Here is a 16,089-nt window from a genome sequence, read left to right as displayed (position 1 = left end):
TGCTGCACGCTCAGGAAAGCTGCAAGCTGATTCTTGCTTCTGTGATGTCTTAGCTGAAAACTCCTCTGGAGTCACAGAGGTGATATTTTAATGGGGTGTCTAGATATTCCTAAAGGCTGATCCTGACTTCTTAAAGCTATTTTCTTCTTTCTAACTTGTAGTATCAACAAGCAGTGCACCAGCAGATGGTCCAGCAGCAGCTGTTGATGCAGTCTGTGTACCAGCAGCAGCCTTCCCAACCTCAGTACCCTGCTATGGTATGTCAGGGGTGGGATGTATGGTAGAGTCCTAAAAGTTCTCAGTTTGTGAGCAGGTGTAATGGGCTGTGGGTGGGGTAAAGAGTGTGAAGTTCAGCATCTGTAGTGGTATTTGGCTGGGAAGAAAACAGCTAACCCAAAGTTGGTTGCAAAAGCTCATCTGGAGTTGCAGTTCTGTGTTAATCAGGTGGGATATATCCTAAACTGCATTAAGCAGCTGTGTACTGGTGTGAAACATACTGGGGGTCACAGCAATGGATGATCTGCTATCAAGTGACAGAAGGCATGGTGGCAGCAAATTCCTACTTTAAAAGCAAGAAAGCTGACTGGCATCATTTGTTTTTCAACAGTAATAATGGTTCTTGAAGTCTTGGTTAGTAGTATTGAGGACTGGGTTATGCTGAAAGCTGCCTCTTTTGTGCTGCAGTAGCATCTGCTTAGGCTGAAGTAATTCCAGCAAGCTGAGTGGTGATGTGTTGCAAGAGAAACCTCTTGGGGCTGTTTATTTTTGCCCCTGGAATGGACTGCTCTGGCTGCTGGCTTCTGCTGAAGCTACCAAGCTTTTCTGGGGAGGGGGGTGGTGGTGGTCAGTGCTGCAAGGCTGGTGATACTCCTTAGCAGAGGAGACTGCACTGCCCCACGTGAGTGTGACTAAGATGAGCATTGTCTCTTAGGTGCAGCAGTATCAGCAGGCTCTCCTGCAGCAGCAGATGCTTGCTCAGCAGCAGCGGGCACAGCAGGCACAGTCCCCTGAATACATCACCTCTCCACAAGACTTCTCACCAGCCTTAATCTCCTACCCTGGGTCACTTCCAGTGTGTGCTGGGACAGTGGCAAATTCTTCCTACCCTGCAAGCAGGCAAGTACTCTGACAGGGCTGTGCCCAAGGGCTGCTCACTGCTGAATCCTTTCCTCAGAAATGCTTTAGTAGGAAGGTGCTGCTCAAAGCCCTTGGATGGGTACTTTGTAGTGGCAAAAGATAAGCCAGCAACAGCTTCTTAAAGGACTTGTCTTCCACTTTTGCTTGTTTGTGGACTCCTCCCTGGAACAGACTGCTCACTGCTATGAGGGTGGTCAGTAGCCATGTGGATGTCATCTCAAACACTGCTGTAAGAGGAGCCTTGTAGCTGGCATTTATTTTCTGGGACTGTTGTCAGTTGGTACATTCCATGCTGGAATGCCCCTCAGCAGCCACACAGGCCCCTTGCAGGGCCCTGGCTACTCACCCTGGCTTCAGGTGTCACAAAGAATGACTTTGCTGTGAATTCTTATGGAAAAGTGTGTGGAATGAAGCCCCTTCCTTTTCTGATGTACAAGTGGACAAGTCCCAGATGTGTGCAGCTCCAGTGATGCTATGAACTGGGCTGGACTGCTGTAGGTTCCTGCTCTGCTGTACTGCAAGGGAAGTGTGGGAACGCTGTCCTGCTGGGTGCAGCCAGGCTTGATGCAGGCTTGCAGTTAACAGCATGACTGATGTGTGCCAGGTGCTGCTCTCATGCCCAGCCTCTTACAGGTTACAATGTGTTGAAAGAGTAAGAGGCAAAATCTTTTCCTGTGGTCTCATGTGTCACTGTGACCAATGTGGCTTCATCTCCCCAGTTAGGCAGTCTGAGCCCTAGCAGCGTGGTGTCCCCCTCTGTGCCCGTGTGCCAGCTGTTCTTTGGGCAGGCCTAGTGCCAGAATGCTTTTGCCACAAATCACTCCTGAAAGGAACCACTCCAGGCTGGCAGGGAATGTCTGTTTCCAGTTTCTCTTCTGTGTGTTTGCCTGAAGGCTTTGCTCCTGCTGTTTGGCCTGGGGTCACCGACTGGGCGTCAGCAATGGTTTGCAGTGCATGAGGCCACTCTTTGAAAGGAAAAGGTGTATTAAAGGAAGGGCTGAGCTGCTGCTGCACCTGCATCTCTTTCCTGTAGTGTTTTGGCATGATGAAGCATGTCACAGACTCTTTTTCACCCTGATCAACAATCCAGTAATGTTTTACTTTCTTTGCTTCCATGAACTGACTTTGCAGGTCAGGTGTTCCTGATGTTGAAGCAATTACCAGCTACCCAAAGCAGAGCATCAATAACCCACCTGATATGTCAGGCTGGAACCCCTTTGGAGAGGACAATTTTTCCAAGCTGACAGAGGAGGAGCTGCTGGACAGAGAATTTGACCTGCTAAGATCAAGTAAGGGACGCTTGAAGGCTTATTTTGCTTCACAGTAGGTAAGGGCTCTGTAGTGGCTGAGCAGTTCCAGCACCTGTTCTGTGGAAGGGCCGTGCAGCCTGTGTACAGCAAATTCTTTCTGAGCATTTGAGGGCAGAGTTGGGCCTCTCTTCTATCCTCCTCCTTTCTGCAAATGTGTGCAATGGGAACTGTCTCAAGTCAGTGCTTACTGTCTGGAATCCTGCAGAAAGCTTAGCCCCTAAGTACTGCTTCTGTCACCTGGATTGTCGAGCAGCTCTGAACAGCAGAGGTGTGTGCTGAGATAGGAAGAGAAGTCTGGCTGCTTGCTTTGTTCCTTTCTAGCTTTTTCCTTGCACACCAGAGCAGAAGATTCTGTGGGTCTGACATGTCCTTTGAAAATGCCTGGAAGAGCAGTGATCTCTTACATTATGTTAATGTTTTGTAATGTCCTTTCTGACCAGTGCCTGTGTGTAAGGGCTGCTTTATTGTTCTGATCTGGCAAGAGCTGAATAAACTTTTTTCCTCTTGAAGCTACTTATCTCAATGGTTCTTTCCTTGGAATTATTTGCTGTTCCTAGTGCTTACCATGTGTGATCAGTTAAAAGTCCTTCCTAAAAGGGGTTTGGTGAAGGTGAGATTTAGTACTGAGAGCCCAGACTGTATCTACTTGGCTGACTGTCAGGGAGTTCTTTGCAATTAAAAGTGAAGTCAAGTTGGAGTTCAGTAAGTGAAAAACCAAAACACCAAACCCAAGCCTGCAGTGGAGTCTCTATTCTTGGATCTCTGTGGCCTTGAATGTGACTGGACAAGCTGTGCTCATGACCTGGTAATCCCTCAGGATTCAAGCCTGGTTGAGTGGACTGGCTTGGTAGCTGTTGGTTTTCACTTGTGTCCTGTATGGATCAAATAGATTCCTGCTTTTAAGAGGTGACTCACTGCTGCCTGGGGGAATGGAGAAGGTAGCAGCTGCAAACATCAGCATTCTGTCTGAATCCATGTTAGAACTGGACATTGTCAGGAGGAGAATTGAATGTCTTCAAGCTTGCTGCTTCCTAATGAAGCCTTAGAAGTCTTGTGAAGCAGGCTGCTGCAGCTGTAAGAGTGTATTGGCTTGAGCCATGAGGGCAGCACAAGCTTGCCCTTCAGTATCATGAGCTGCCTGCTGGAGTGCTGGCTGTAGCTCTGGGGAGTTTTGTGAGATTGATTGGGTTAAGGCCATTCTGAACCACTTCTGTACAGAAGATATTACCAAGGACACCTTCCAGGTGGCTTTACAAACAAGCTGGGAAATGCCAGAGAAGACCAAGGCCTGCCTGGAGTAGCTGGTTATAGTTAGCTGGGGAAAGAGAAAATCTTGCAGTGCTTGAAGTTGTAAAAGGCCTTTCAGACTGTCAGTTCCAACCATTAACCCATGTCCCTCAGCACCACATCTCCATGGCTTCTGCACTCCTGCAGGGATGGGGACTCATCACTGCTCTGGGCAGCCTGTTCCAGGGCTTGACAGCCCTTTTTGGGGGAAATGCTGAATCCCATGGGCACAGTTACACTTGGTGAGGGCTAGAACCACTTGGAGCTCAGTGCCACTGACTGACTCTAAACCTCCAGCAGCAAGAACAATGAACTGCTGCTGTGATTCCATTGCCCAGGGTTTGTGCTACACCTGTGAGAAGAGTCTGAAATCTTTGAGGACTAAATCTACTTGAGCATGTCTTGGCTCACCTCTTGGTAAAGGGAAGAACTGGACTTGGTAGTGAGCTTCATCTGCTGTATCAGAGAAGTAAACATAGCAGCATGGTTTGCCTTGGAATGGGCCAGCAGCTGGGTTTACTAGCCCCTGAGTACAGAAAACATTGCAGCTCCAGGAGTCCCCTGGCCAGCAGTGCACTAGATGGCAGACTTGCCTCTGGCCAGGAGAGGCAGCTGCAGCCTTGCTGAGCCCTCTTGGCTGGAGCTGTGTTGCAGGTGCAGTGCAGGGGAGCGTGGCTGGTTCTGATCTGTGTTTGTATATGGGTAGAGAGGTGTAGCAAAAGGCTGCCTGGACCTTTGGCCTTCCTGTGTTGACAGTGAGGATGCTGTGCTGGAGATGGGGAGACCTTGCCTGGAGCTGTTCATGCCTTGCTGCATCAAAGCAGAAACATTTAGAGTTAACTTCATCTGCTGGTGCTTGCTCAGACATAGGTCCATTGAGAAACTGGGAGGTTTCTTTGCCCAGCTAAGGCTTTACCTGTGAAGTTGTCTCTGACTGTGTGATACTTGCTGCAGTTTCCTCTGATATAGCCTAAGGATCAAGCCTTAACTCTGTGGATGTAGCTTGTCTCTTGGGAGAGAAAAATGCTGCTTGCCACTAAGGAGAGGGCTTTGGGGGTTTTTGGCTCATTTTTTGAGCTTGCTGTGATTCCTTTTGCCATCTAGAGGAAGGAGAATTGAAGCTACAGCTTTGATAAATTGGTGTCTTTCCTGTTGTTCAGCCTGCCCAGGGGGGTGGTTGAGGCCCATCCCTGGAGATAGTCAAGGGGAGACTTGACAAGGCCCTGGGCATCCTGATCTAGTCAGGGATGTCCCTGCTGACTGCAGGGAGGTTGGACTGGCTGAGCTTTGAAGGTCCCTTCTGGCCTGGACCATTCTGTGATTCTAATTCAATATGCAGGATGCCTTTACAGCATCAGCCCCCGTGATGTAAGGCTGCATTGCTCCCTCCCCCTGCTCAGGAATCCCTTTGCATAGGCCCAAGAGCTGCAGCTTTTGTTTTATTTTGCTTTGTTTTGTTCTGTTTCCTTTCTGTTTGTTTTGCAGACAGGCTGGTGGACAGGAGAGCATCCTCAGATAAGATTGTGGAGCCACATTCAGCTCCACAGAAAAATCCTCCCGAAGATCCCTTTGGTTCTGTTCCTTTCATTTCTCACCCAGGCAAGTTACCCCTGTGACATCCCTACCTCATAGATAAACCTTTTGGGTGCCTCCTGTGTAGCTGTGTGTGCCTGCCTGAAGCATGTGCAGCCAGCTGGGTGAGCAGAGAATGAGCAGAGGTGTTGGCTGCCTCCTGACAGGGGCTGTGTTGAAGAGATGTTGAGGTGTTGATTACCTGCAGTTGAGGCCCGCACGTGCAGCCAGGCCCTGGTGTGTGCAGAGCAGGCTGCCTGGGCAGCACAGCCACGCTGGCCCAGCACACTGAGTCACTTGGACAGGCCCAGAAGTGCTTTTGCTGAGACCACATTTTGCTGCTTCCCTGTAGTCTGCCTCCAGCCCATGCTGTTTCTCTAGTTCAGTTCTCCAGCCAAGCTCAGGCTGGCAGCTGCTGCTGCATTTAATGCATAGCTGTGGTGCAAATGGAGTCAAGCCAAACACTGTGTGAGACCTGTGCATTGGAGGGGGAGGGGGGAGTCATTCCTGTGCTTCACTCCAGCTTTGCCTTGGTTTACCTTGGGTGAAGTGAAGATAATCTTGTGTATGAGCACTGAGCACTGCCTGGGAATGTCAGACTGCAGCACCCTGCAACCTAATGGCCAGTTTTGACACTTGCTTGATCAGCACTTTAACCATCTTGTGGTAGCTGTGGCAAACTGAAGCCTACATGACAGCTGCATGGTAAAAAGGTTTGATTACCTCTGCAGCCCCTAAGTTTTGGTGAGAGTGTGGTAAAAGTGCCTTAATGTGACCTAAAAGTCCTGTTCTTGCCAGAAGCTGAAAATCTCAGGTAACCTGCCTTAAAATAAAGCACTTGGGCCCAACCTAAGCGAGCATCTGTGTTTCCTTCTGCTTTCACCCTGTGTTCCTGAAGATCCCCTCCTAGGGCTGCTCAGGAGAGCTCTTGTGCTGTGCTGGAGAAGTGCCCAGGATAACCCTGGTGTGCTGGGAGGCATCCTGTAGAAACAGCTCTGCATCCTGGCTGCCCCTGCTCGAGCCCTGCGTTCACTCTGTTCCCACGTGCCCAGTGTCTCCTCTTCCACCTCTTGGTTTCCTTCCTGTCACCCTGTCAGGATTCAGGAGCTCAATACAACGTGAGAGGAGGTCTGGCGTGAGGAGATGTTTGCTCCACAGGTGGCAGTTGGGAAGGACTTGCCCTAAAGCCTTCATTGAAGGGGTGGCTTTGGTTTAGAGCTGAGCCTAAATTCGGATGTGATCTCTTCACCTGAGATGGTGGCCATCAGGTGCTTAGTCCTCTCTGGAGTATTCCCATCATGACTTTCTTTCATCACCTTGGATGTTAAAGGTGTGTCTGCTCATGGCTGGTGTCAGGCAGTTACAGCTCAGAGTGTAAGGAGTGCTCTCCCTGTGGTGTTTTCATTTTGGTGCTTGCAATCCACACTGTTTCTTGACATCCTGAAGAACACAGGGAGCTGCCTTCTCTTCAGAAGCAAACCCCAATGCTCAGTCATGGCTCAAACCCCAGCCTGCCTCAGCACTGGTGAGATGGTTGTGAGCTGTCACCTGGCACTGGGCTAACAGGGTGCAGTCTGTCTCCCCACTGCACACATGGGAGCATCCTGGCTTGCTTTGAAGGGAAGCATTTGTAACTGACAGTGACTTACACTCAGCAAACAGATCTGATCTGGTAAATCTTTACATCTGAGGGTGATGTCCTTTAAAAGCTGGTTTGGTTTCCCCATGGGACTGTTCTTGGAAGGTGGGGGCTGCGAGGCAGCTAAAGAAAGCAGAGTGGTGGCCACCACAAAGGTTTTATTTCCAGCTGAGGGCTTTCTAGGGCAAACCTGACAGATGTCCCTGACACTTGGATTCCCTCTTGTACTTAGCATTGCTGTTTTCTGGTTTGTTCCTTTGGTTGTGACACATTTAACCACTTGCACACCTTGCTCAGGGCAGCAAAGGGAAAGTGACTGAGCAGAGGCTTAGCTCCAGCGTCCGGCTGAGAGAGATCTTCATCTCACTGGGAGCAGAGTTTCACTTCCATACTGTCTCCAGTGCCAGTGCAGTGTTACCCCTGCTCACTCAGGTTTGACTGCTGAGCTTTCTCCTCTGGAAGTGTGATGAGATTTGATGTCACCAATGCAGACTATTCAAAATAAACCAATCACTAAGCCCCACTTGTACCCAGTGCCAGTTTCTGTGGAAGCTGTGTTCTGCTGCATGAACAACCTCCAAGCTGGGACTCTGGCTTGTTCTGCTCTCTCTTCCTGTGTCACACAGGTCTCAGGTTTGTAAATGTTGCTGCATCTGGGCCATACCTGAAGTGTTTGTTTTGTGTCAGAGGCTTACGGGTGTTCTGCTGAAAGCAGCTCTTGACTGAGTGCTTGACTGATTTCTGTCCTCTGATGTGAGATAGCAGCAAGAAGCTGAAGATCATGGACCATCTTTGGGCTTAGCAACACAAAGTGCTGGTAGTCCAGCAAAGCAAATGGCATCAGGTACATCATGTGTCCAGGAAGGCGATGCAAGGGAGATGCAGAAGTTGAAATCTGAAAGCTTTCATGGTGGCTGGAAAGGCCCACAGGGTGCTGAGAGCTGTGAGCCCCTGGGATTGCCCACAGGGAGCTGCAACACATTTCAGGCTGCTGCTGCAGGGAGTGCCAAGAGCTGGACAGACACGAGCTGTTATCCATCAGAGCTGCTCTGCTTATTCCTCTCAGGTGGGAGTGGAGAGCCAGCAGCTGCTCCTATGTCACTTCACTTGGCACACTGTGCAGAGGGCAAGCAGTGGTGTGACAGGAGCTAACACCATCCTGGCTTCCTCTGCTGCTAGCTAACAGGGGAAGGGTGAGAAGCACTCAGTGCTCCACTTGGGTACCTCTTGTTCAAGGTGTTCTCACAAGTACTGTGTGTAAACTGCTCATCATAAATGCTTGTGCAATGTAATGGCTTGGAACTTGAGAGAGAAAAATGGGCTTAAGAGAGAATCCCAATGCTCAGTCTGCTGGAAACCAAACTAGTATTGCAACCTTCTTGTGCAAGAAGAAAGCACAGCCACTAATGGGGTCTTTAGCACAGGCACCTGCCAGGTGGAAAGCAGCCCCTGGGTTTTGCTTGCCTCAGCTTACTACTGGAATTCAGAGAAGTAACAAAAGACCTGAGGTGACTCTCAATGGTGTGGGTGGACTCTGAGAAGTGGAGGTGTTGGGAAACCTGGCCTGGAATTTCTTCACAGGCGCTGACCTGAGGCTGTCTGCCAGGCAGCTTGCTCATGTGGAGAGCCCCAGAGAGCATCCTTCTGGCTTGGCATCCTGGGGTAAAGCTCAGGGCATCCACTGAGCATTTGTAAAGCTTCCCTTCTGCACCTGCAGACGTGGTGCTGCTCCGTCAAGTTGCTCTCTGCTCACAGTGCAGGGCACTGCACTTGTGCTCTGCAGGGGCTGCCTTTTGACTTCTGCCCTTGAGGACCTGGTAGTGCCCTGTCCTTAACTGACCATTCTAGGTGTCTGTGTGGTGTGGAACTCTCTCATCACAGCTGTGTGGAGCTGGCAGAAGAGCAGCCAGCTGTGTGCCACACAGCAGTGCCTTGGAAATCAGCTGGGGCCCTGAACACAGCATGGCCCTGGGAGGACTCTGCTGCAGCAGCTGGCTGTTGGCATGCGGCGTGGCACAGGAGAAAGTGGCATCAAGGGTGAGGGTGGCAGCACTTCCTTTTGGTGTGCTGCTTCCAACAGGCTTTCAAATCACTGCAGGTTCCTGCACCACAGCTTTGGAGCCCTTGGACTACTGTGCAGTCTGGAGCTTTAAGTGAAACACAACTGCTCGCTACAGTTTAGCAAGAAACTGCAAACAGGAGCAGAGAAGAGACAGCAAGACCTGAGCTGGCTGCCTCCACAGCAGTTCATGGCATCAGCTGGGGTCCTTGAACTGCTTAAAAGATGCTCAGACCCAGAACTTGCTCTGACCCTTGCACAATCCTACAGGGTCAGGGAACTCAACAGCTAAATGAAGTTGATGTCAGTCTTTGCACTTGATAAAAGCTCTGCTTGTGTTACTCCACAGTGTCTCCTTGGCATGGTTTTGGGGACTGTTTGGTGCAGCTTCAGGATCTTTCCCTGTATCAAGATCACCTTTGGACTTCAGCTTCTCTAGGTGACACTGCCACAGCAACTTGAGCTTCCTCACCCGTCACAGGAAGCAATGGCACAGTGTGGGCTGTGCTGGTTTTGCTCTCCCAAGATGCTTCCGTGATGTTTTGGGGATCTTAAGGCAACCACAGTCCCCTTTCACCTTTTTGTAACACACTTTGTCCTCCAGACTAGTTCTTGGAAAGAACATGTAAGCGGTGGCTGGCAGGCAGCAGTGGTTTTCTTCTCCCACTTGTGGTGGTGTTGGAAGCAAAGGTGGTGAGCAGTGCGAATGCCCACTGCAGCGCCCGGCAGCTGCCGCCCCGGCCGCTCAGGGAAGCGGTGCAGATGCGGCCTGAGGGTAATCCCGGGGCCTGCCATGTGGCCAGTGGCTCTGCAGTGATGGGGGCAGTATGTTCCCAATTCAGGGGAGGCTTAAAGCCCTCCTGCCGCCCCCACCGAGCCCTGCAGCCAGAAGCCAGCAGCAGGCCTGTAATTACTGCAGTTGTTGGAGGGGATTCATCCTCTTAGCGGCGGCTGCCTCGGAAAAGAACATCGCAGAAGCGATTGGCATCTCCTCAGCCGATTAAAGAGGTTCCACCTGGCCTGCGCCTCAGCCGAGGACAATTGTCTCCTACAAGATGCAAACCTGATTAGAAGTGTAGCAATCTGCACAGTACATTGCAAACAGATGTTGCTCGGCAGTCTGCAGGGCTTTTTATAACTGTGGAGCTGAGCAGGCTGGGCTGAGGCTATTGCATGAAATCGACGTGACAGAGCGCTGCGTGTGGGAAGGCTCTCTGGCCAGAGCATTACATTGTCATTAACCAGGGAATTCTCCCTTTTGGAGCATTAGGTTTCCATTTGTAGTGCTCTTTGGTATTCCTGGAGCTGGCTGACTTCAGGAGTGAAGGGGGAGAGTCCTAGGGCGAGGCAAACCAACCACAATGCTCCTGCCGTGAGTCTCGGGCTGATACCTCTCAGGAGGGCAGCTCTGTGGCTTTGCTTTAGTTTTGACCCCGGCCTGCTGCACTTTTCTCCTCGTTGGGACTAAAGCAGAGACACTGCAGGTGAGAAGCTGCCTGCAGAGGTGGTTTCCTCTCTGAAGGTTGCCTGTCTTAGGCTCTGCATTCTTTCGGCCTGGTACCTTAACCGATGTCTGCTTGGAGCAGGTGGCTCTGTGTTTACAGCACCCTGACAGGCTGCAGAATAGAGCAAGGGTCTTGCTCTTTCCTGACAAAGACAAATGTGGGAGCAGCGAGGTCACCACTGCTGACAGAGCTCAGAGGGGGAAGTGCTTTCCTCAAGCCTGTGGCAGGAGCAGCTGCCACTCGCAGTGTCACTGACGTGCGCCGTGTGCCGTGCTGGGTAGGCTGCACGTGGGCTCCTGCTGGCTCTGGAAGGGGAATAACTGAGCTGGCACTGGCCCTGGGAAGCTTCTGTCCCTGCAGCAGTCGCTGCCTTCGCCAGGGTTGGGCTCTGCACAAAACCTCAGCGTGGGTTTTCTGAGGTGAGGAAGTCAGGGTGGTAACTCCGCAAGGAGCTGGTGGGTGAGGAGTGTGTCAGGGCTGGAGAGACAGAGCGCAGCAATCACTGAGTGAGATGAGGAGTTTGAAGCTGAGGAGCTAATTGGCAGTTAATTGCCTGGTGCTGTGATGATGTTACAGCTGGAAAAACAAATCTGCTTGCTGGGTGTTGGAGCTGCCTCAGAATGGAGAGGTTGAGGCCATTTTCTGTGTGTGCAGGGACAGGCCTGAGCTTTTTGCCCAGTGTGCTGCTTCATTCTTGCCATGCTTTGGAAAGGGAGGTGGGTGCTGTGCTCAGTGCCAGGCCTGGCCTGGGAAACAGTGCAGATGCTCTTGATGCTTACAGAGGTTCCTTCAGAGCATGTTTGTGGGGTGACTGATGCCCAGAGCCACTCACTGCATGTTGGCAGCAAGAATCAGTTCAGGCTGGGCCTGTTGAGAGGGGCTGCAGTGCCAGTGCTGGTACACCGGGCATGGTCTGGCTTTACTGCTTTTGCTATGTGTGGGCAAGCCCTGTCCAGTGTTGTTGTGTCCAGAGGTCTGCTCCTGGGAGCTGAATGTCATGTGGTTCAAATCACTCCTTCAGCAAGCCAGCAGCTGCTGCTGGAGGTTGGGGTTTGGTCTTGTTGGTGTCCTTTGCAGGTTGTTTTCTGGTGAGCGTGGCCATGGCAGCAATTAACAAACAGTCCTGAAAGCTTTGAGGAAGTCAGGTGTGCTGGGGTTCAGTTCTTGACTTTAGAACTGGGGCTCCATAAATTGTTTATGTACCAAGGTGGAGCTGGACCTTGGGGGTGTAAACTCCCACAGATACCGACAGGCACAAAGGGCCTGGGGTGCTGCTGTGGAAGTGGTGGATAACATCTGGCCTGGGAATGTTTGCTTGTCCTTCTGCTTTGAAATGTGGTTGCAGCTGTGCTAGCATTAGAGTGTCAGTAAATGCTGGGAGCTGCAGGCTTTGGGAGACAGGGGGGTGTGGAGGCTGTACCTTGGGGAAATCTAAAGCAAGCAGCCTAATCCAGATTCTAATTTAGTGGGTGAAGCAAATATGTAGTATTGAAAATGACAGGAGATAAGAAGCAAGCTGACACCAGAAGCAAAGCAGGAGCAGCACAAAGCCTTAATCACCTGATGTTTTCAGTCATTCTGGTCATCTTGGGTTTAAATCCATACAGAAAATCCAGGGCTGCAGAGTTGTTGTGATTTGAAGTGTAATTGCAGAGAGCAGGGCAACTGCTGGCTGCAGGCACCAGCCACTAATTCCTTCCAAAAAGCACAAACTGTGCTGCTGCTAACATTTAATGGTCTGGTCTGAACTGGAGCCTGGATGGCAACGCTCTGACTTGGCCTGGCAGGTGCCTGCTAGTTCCTTGTGAAAGAGGAAACTACCGGAGGAGTTGTGTTGTACACTGTCAGAACAAGAGGGTCACAAGCTGAAGACTTTGTTCAGGGCAGTGCTGTGTGCAGCCAGCCCCCGCCGTGGCGGTGCCCACCCTGCAGCCAGCCCCCGCCGTGGCGGTGCCCACCCTGCAGCCAGCCCCCGCCGTGGCGGTGCCCACCCTGCAGCCAGCCCCCGCCGTGGTGGTGCCCACCCTGCAGCCAGCCCCCGCCGTGGCGGTGCCCACCCTGCAGCCAGCCCCCGCCGTGGCGGTGCCCACCCTGCAGCCAGCCCCAGTGGTGGCAGCCCTGCGAGCATCTCAAGTTGGTGACCTTTCAGCAGTCATTTAGCAGCACCATAACTGGAGCCCATCTGAAGGCTGGTCCCCTGCTGGTGTCCAGCCTGGACGGTGCCCTAGCCTCACCTGGTGCTGCACACGAGCCCTGGGTAGTTGCTGTGCCTGCAGAGAGGTGAATGATGGTGGTTATTAGCATTACCTGTTAATTGCTGGTTGGTACCACAGTGTGGCTGCTGGCAGGGCTGTGTCCTGCAGGAGAGGACATCTCCAGAACAAAGACACTTTCCCCAGCTGAGTCAAGTGCTTTGCTTTTCCTCCTCCTCATGCTCTTCAAACAGAAATCTAACAGGCTGCTGACAGCATCTCTGTGCAGCAGCAGGGCTCTGACACAGGCTCCTGTGTCCCTGGAGAGGGGTGGCTGCATGATGAGTGTGTTTGGATAGCTGTCCATTGGTCCTTTCTTCATACCTCAGGAGTGACCAGTGCTACACTTGCAGACCTCGTGTGCTTGAGCAGCAGAGCTGAGCAGTCCATGAGTGGGTTGTGTGAGTGCTGTTTGAAACCTTAGGTCCTCCCTGAGCTCCTTCCCCTCGGTAAGCGCAGAATGTTCGCCTCAGCTGCTGGGCTGCGAGGCCGTGGCGCGTGTGGAGTCCTTGCTGACTGTAAGAGTGTTTCAAGCTTTGCATTTTTCTTGGTACCTGCAGGTTCCCCTGGGAAACAAGTGGATAACTCAGCCAGCAGCCAAGGGAACCACCTGGAGACCCCCAGCAAGGCTGGGAAGCTGAGCCATGCTTTCAGAGACCCCCGGCCAGGCAGGAAGGCTGCAGAGGGACAAGTGGCCAAAGGAGGTGACGAGTCGGAGAGTGACTTTGAATCTGATCCTCCTTCTCCCAAGAGCAGTGAGGAAGAAGAAGAACAGGAGGATGAAGAAGTCTTACAAGGAGAAAATGGAGATTTCAATGATGACAACGATACAGAACCAGAGAATTTAGGCCACCGACCTCTTCTCATGGACTCAGAGGAAGAGGTGGAGGAAGAGGAAGAAGAGAAGCAGAGTTCTGACTCTGACTCTGATCGTACCAAGCAGAAATCTGGAGAAGGGCCTCCGAGCAGTAGGTTCAGAGATGGTCAAGTCCCAGAGCCCAGTCCAGTGCCTACATCTGAGGTGCCAAGTACCCTAATCAAGGGGAACGCTGGCCAGGAATTTGATGTGTTTGGGGCTGTGCCCTTTTTCACTCTGCAGCCTCAGGCAGGGGAGAAGATGAACAAAGATGTCTCTTCCCAGGTGACTGTTCCTGGCCTGACCCAAGAGCAGGATGACTTTGATGTGTTCACCAAGGCCCCCTTCAGCAAGAAGGTGTCTCAGCACGACGGGCAGCTGGCAGGAACCGTGCCCCTGCTCTCCCCCAGCTCTCCGCACTGCGTGGACATCTTCGGCTGCACCCCGTTCCAGCCTTCCCTGCTCCCCAAGAGCGGGGGCAGCAAGGAGGACCTGTTCGGGCTGGTTCCTTTTGAAGAGCTCACAGGGAACCCCCAGCAGAAGGTGAAGCAGCAGCGCAGCCTGCAGAAGCTCTCCTCCCGCCAGCGGCGCCTGAAGCAGGAGGCGCCCAAGAGCAACGGGAAGCGGCACCACGGCACCCCGGGCGGCAGCAAGAAGGGGCCGAAGCCGAGCTACCGCACGCCGGAGCGAGCCCGCAGGCACAAGAAGGCCGGGCGCAGGGACTCGCAGAGCAGCAACGAGTTCCTGACCATCTCGGACTCCAAGGAGAACATCAGCCTGGCGCTGCCCGACAGCAAGGACCGAGCCGGCGCCCTGCAGGCCGACGAGGGGCTGCTGGATCCCTTCGGAGCCAAACCCTTCCACCCGCCCGACCTGCTGCGGCATCCCCAGCACCAAGGCTTCGGCGAGGGCCGCGGGGACCACGGCGCGGTCGTGGTGGCCGGGAGGGGCAGGCAGAGCTCCTTGCACGGAGCCCTCCATGGTGCTGACGGGCTGAGAACAGACGACTTTGGCGCCGTGCCCTTCACGGAACTGGTGGTGCAGCGCGCACAGAGCCAGCAGCAGCAGGCGCTGGAGCTGGACCCCTTCGGAGCAGCTCCCTTCCCTGCCAAGCAGTAGCTGCCTCCGGCTGGCTACCCCTCTGCCCCTCCTGGTTGCTTCAGAGAGGAGTTAAGGAGTGGGGTAATGGATCTGCTTGAATTACCAGGCTGTACAGCTTGCTCAAGTCCCACAGGGCCAGGCCAGCCTGCAGGAGGAGATTCAGAAAGGTAGCAAATTTGGGTTTTGGGGGGAGAAGAGCAGGACAAACCAGCCTGGGGGATCAGCTTGCACTGATAGATGGCTCCCAGAATACCAGGAGAAATGAGACCGGAGTTGTTGGCCCTGGCCCATGCTGTCATTCTGCACTTTGGCCTTGCCTTTCCAGCCCTCTGTGTCAAGCTGAGGTGGAGGTCACAGGAAAGGTTTCCCATGAGCACAGCTGGGCCGATGGCAGCGGGACCAGGCTGGTTCTTGTGTCTCAGTTGCAGTAGACCCAAGAGCCAGGACGTACTAATAGCCAGACTGGTCTGCTGGAGGTAGTCAAGTCTTTGCTTCCTAGGTGAAAACTACCTTTGTTAATCACAAAAATCAAGAAGCCAAGTCCTCAAGGGGCTGTGGCCCAGGGTTCCAGAGCACGCCTCTGGCTTGGGCCCTGGCAGCCATCTATGCAGCTGCAGAGACAAAGGGCAGATCCTTTTTGTGTGCCTAATTGTTCAGTTTTACTTTGATTTTTATAGTAAGTGCCATTAATGTAAAACAGCAAACTGGAAGTTTAGCATCCAGACTAAAGGTCCTGAGGTGATAATGGTCTGGGGGACAAAAAACCTGACTGTAGGGGAGCGGGGAGGCAGGCGGTGCTTGCAGCACTCGCTGCGCCGGGAAGAGAGGCTGCTGTACCCCAGGGGGTGCTTGGCCACATAGGCAGCGTTTCAGATTGTCCTGTTGGCTGTGAGGTGCCACCATCAGATGCATTTGGTGACAAGCTGGTATCTGTGTCTGCAGATACCTTCTCTTTTGGGTTTTTGTTGCAAAGAACACGTGTCTTCTCTCAAAGCTGTTGTGTCTCACAACAATAAGGTTACGAGGTGGCTGTAAGCTGCTGCTCTGTTCGGTGCTGCTCAACCTCTTGTTCTGAAGTGTACTCCCTAAGAAAGGTTTGCTCCCTGCACTGAGCTTTCAAGGAGCTTCTCCAGCCCGGCTGTGTGTGTGTGGGAGCAGCACAGCAGCAGCTCCTGCACCAGCAGCCTGCATCCCACGCCGCCAAGCCTTACAGCAGGGCTCTGCCCAGCATGGTGTCTGCAGCCACAGCCCCGCAGCCTGCGGTGCCCGCGGGCCAGGGGAGACTGCTGGGCACAGACTTGCTGGGGCAGGGCTCAGGACTTGCTGTGTGTAGGACAGCTCCTCTGCTGCCTCACAAGCTGTGTCTGCAGA

At 52.7% G+C, this 16,089-nt stretch overlaps 1 protein-coding gene across 1 annotated transcript in view; it reads left to right on the top strand.

The window, feature by feature from the left end:
* Positions 1–15,908, top strand: part of BMP2K (BMP2 inducible kinase) — a 42,802-nt gene extending 26,894 nt beyond the window's left edge. Inside the window, exons 12-16 of the mRNA XM_054172671.1 lie at positions 162–257; positions 932–1,116; positions 2,269–2,426; positions 5,220–5,333; positions 13,322–15,908. Of these exons, the coding sequence (XP_054028646.1) occupies positions 162–257; positions 932–1,116; positions 2,269–2,426; positions 5,220–5,333; positions 13,322–14,736 (1,968 nt within the window). The 3' untranslated portion in view covers positions 14,737–15,908. The remainder of the gene's footprint in view (positions 1–161; positions 258–931; positions 1,117–2,268; positions 2,427–5,219; positions 5,334–13,321) is intronic.
* The last annotated feature ends 181 nt before the right edge of the window (positions 15,909–16,089 follow it).

Source organism: Dryobates pubescens, chromosome 24 (genome assembly GCF_014839835.1).
Source record: "Dryobates pubescens isolate bDryPub1 chromosome 24, bDryPub1.pri, whole genome shotgun sequence".
NCBI lineage: Eukaryota > Metazoa > Chordata > Aves > Piciformes > Picidae > Dryobates > Dryobates pubescens.
The sequence above is the reverse complement of the archived record's forward strand: the minus strand, read 5'-3'. Positions and strand labels throughout refer to the sequence as shown.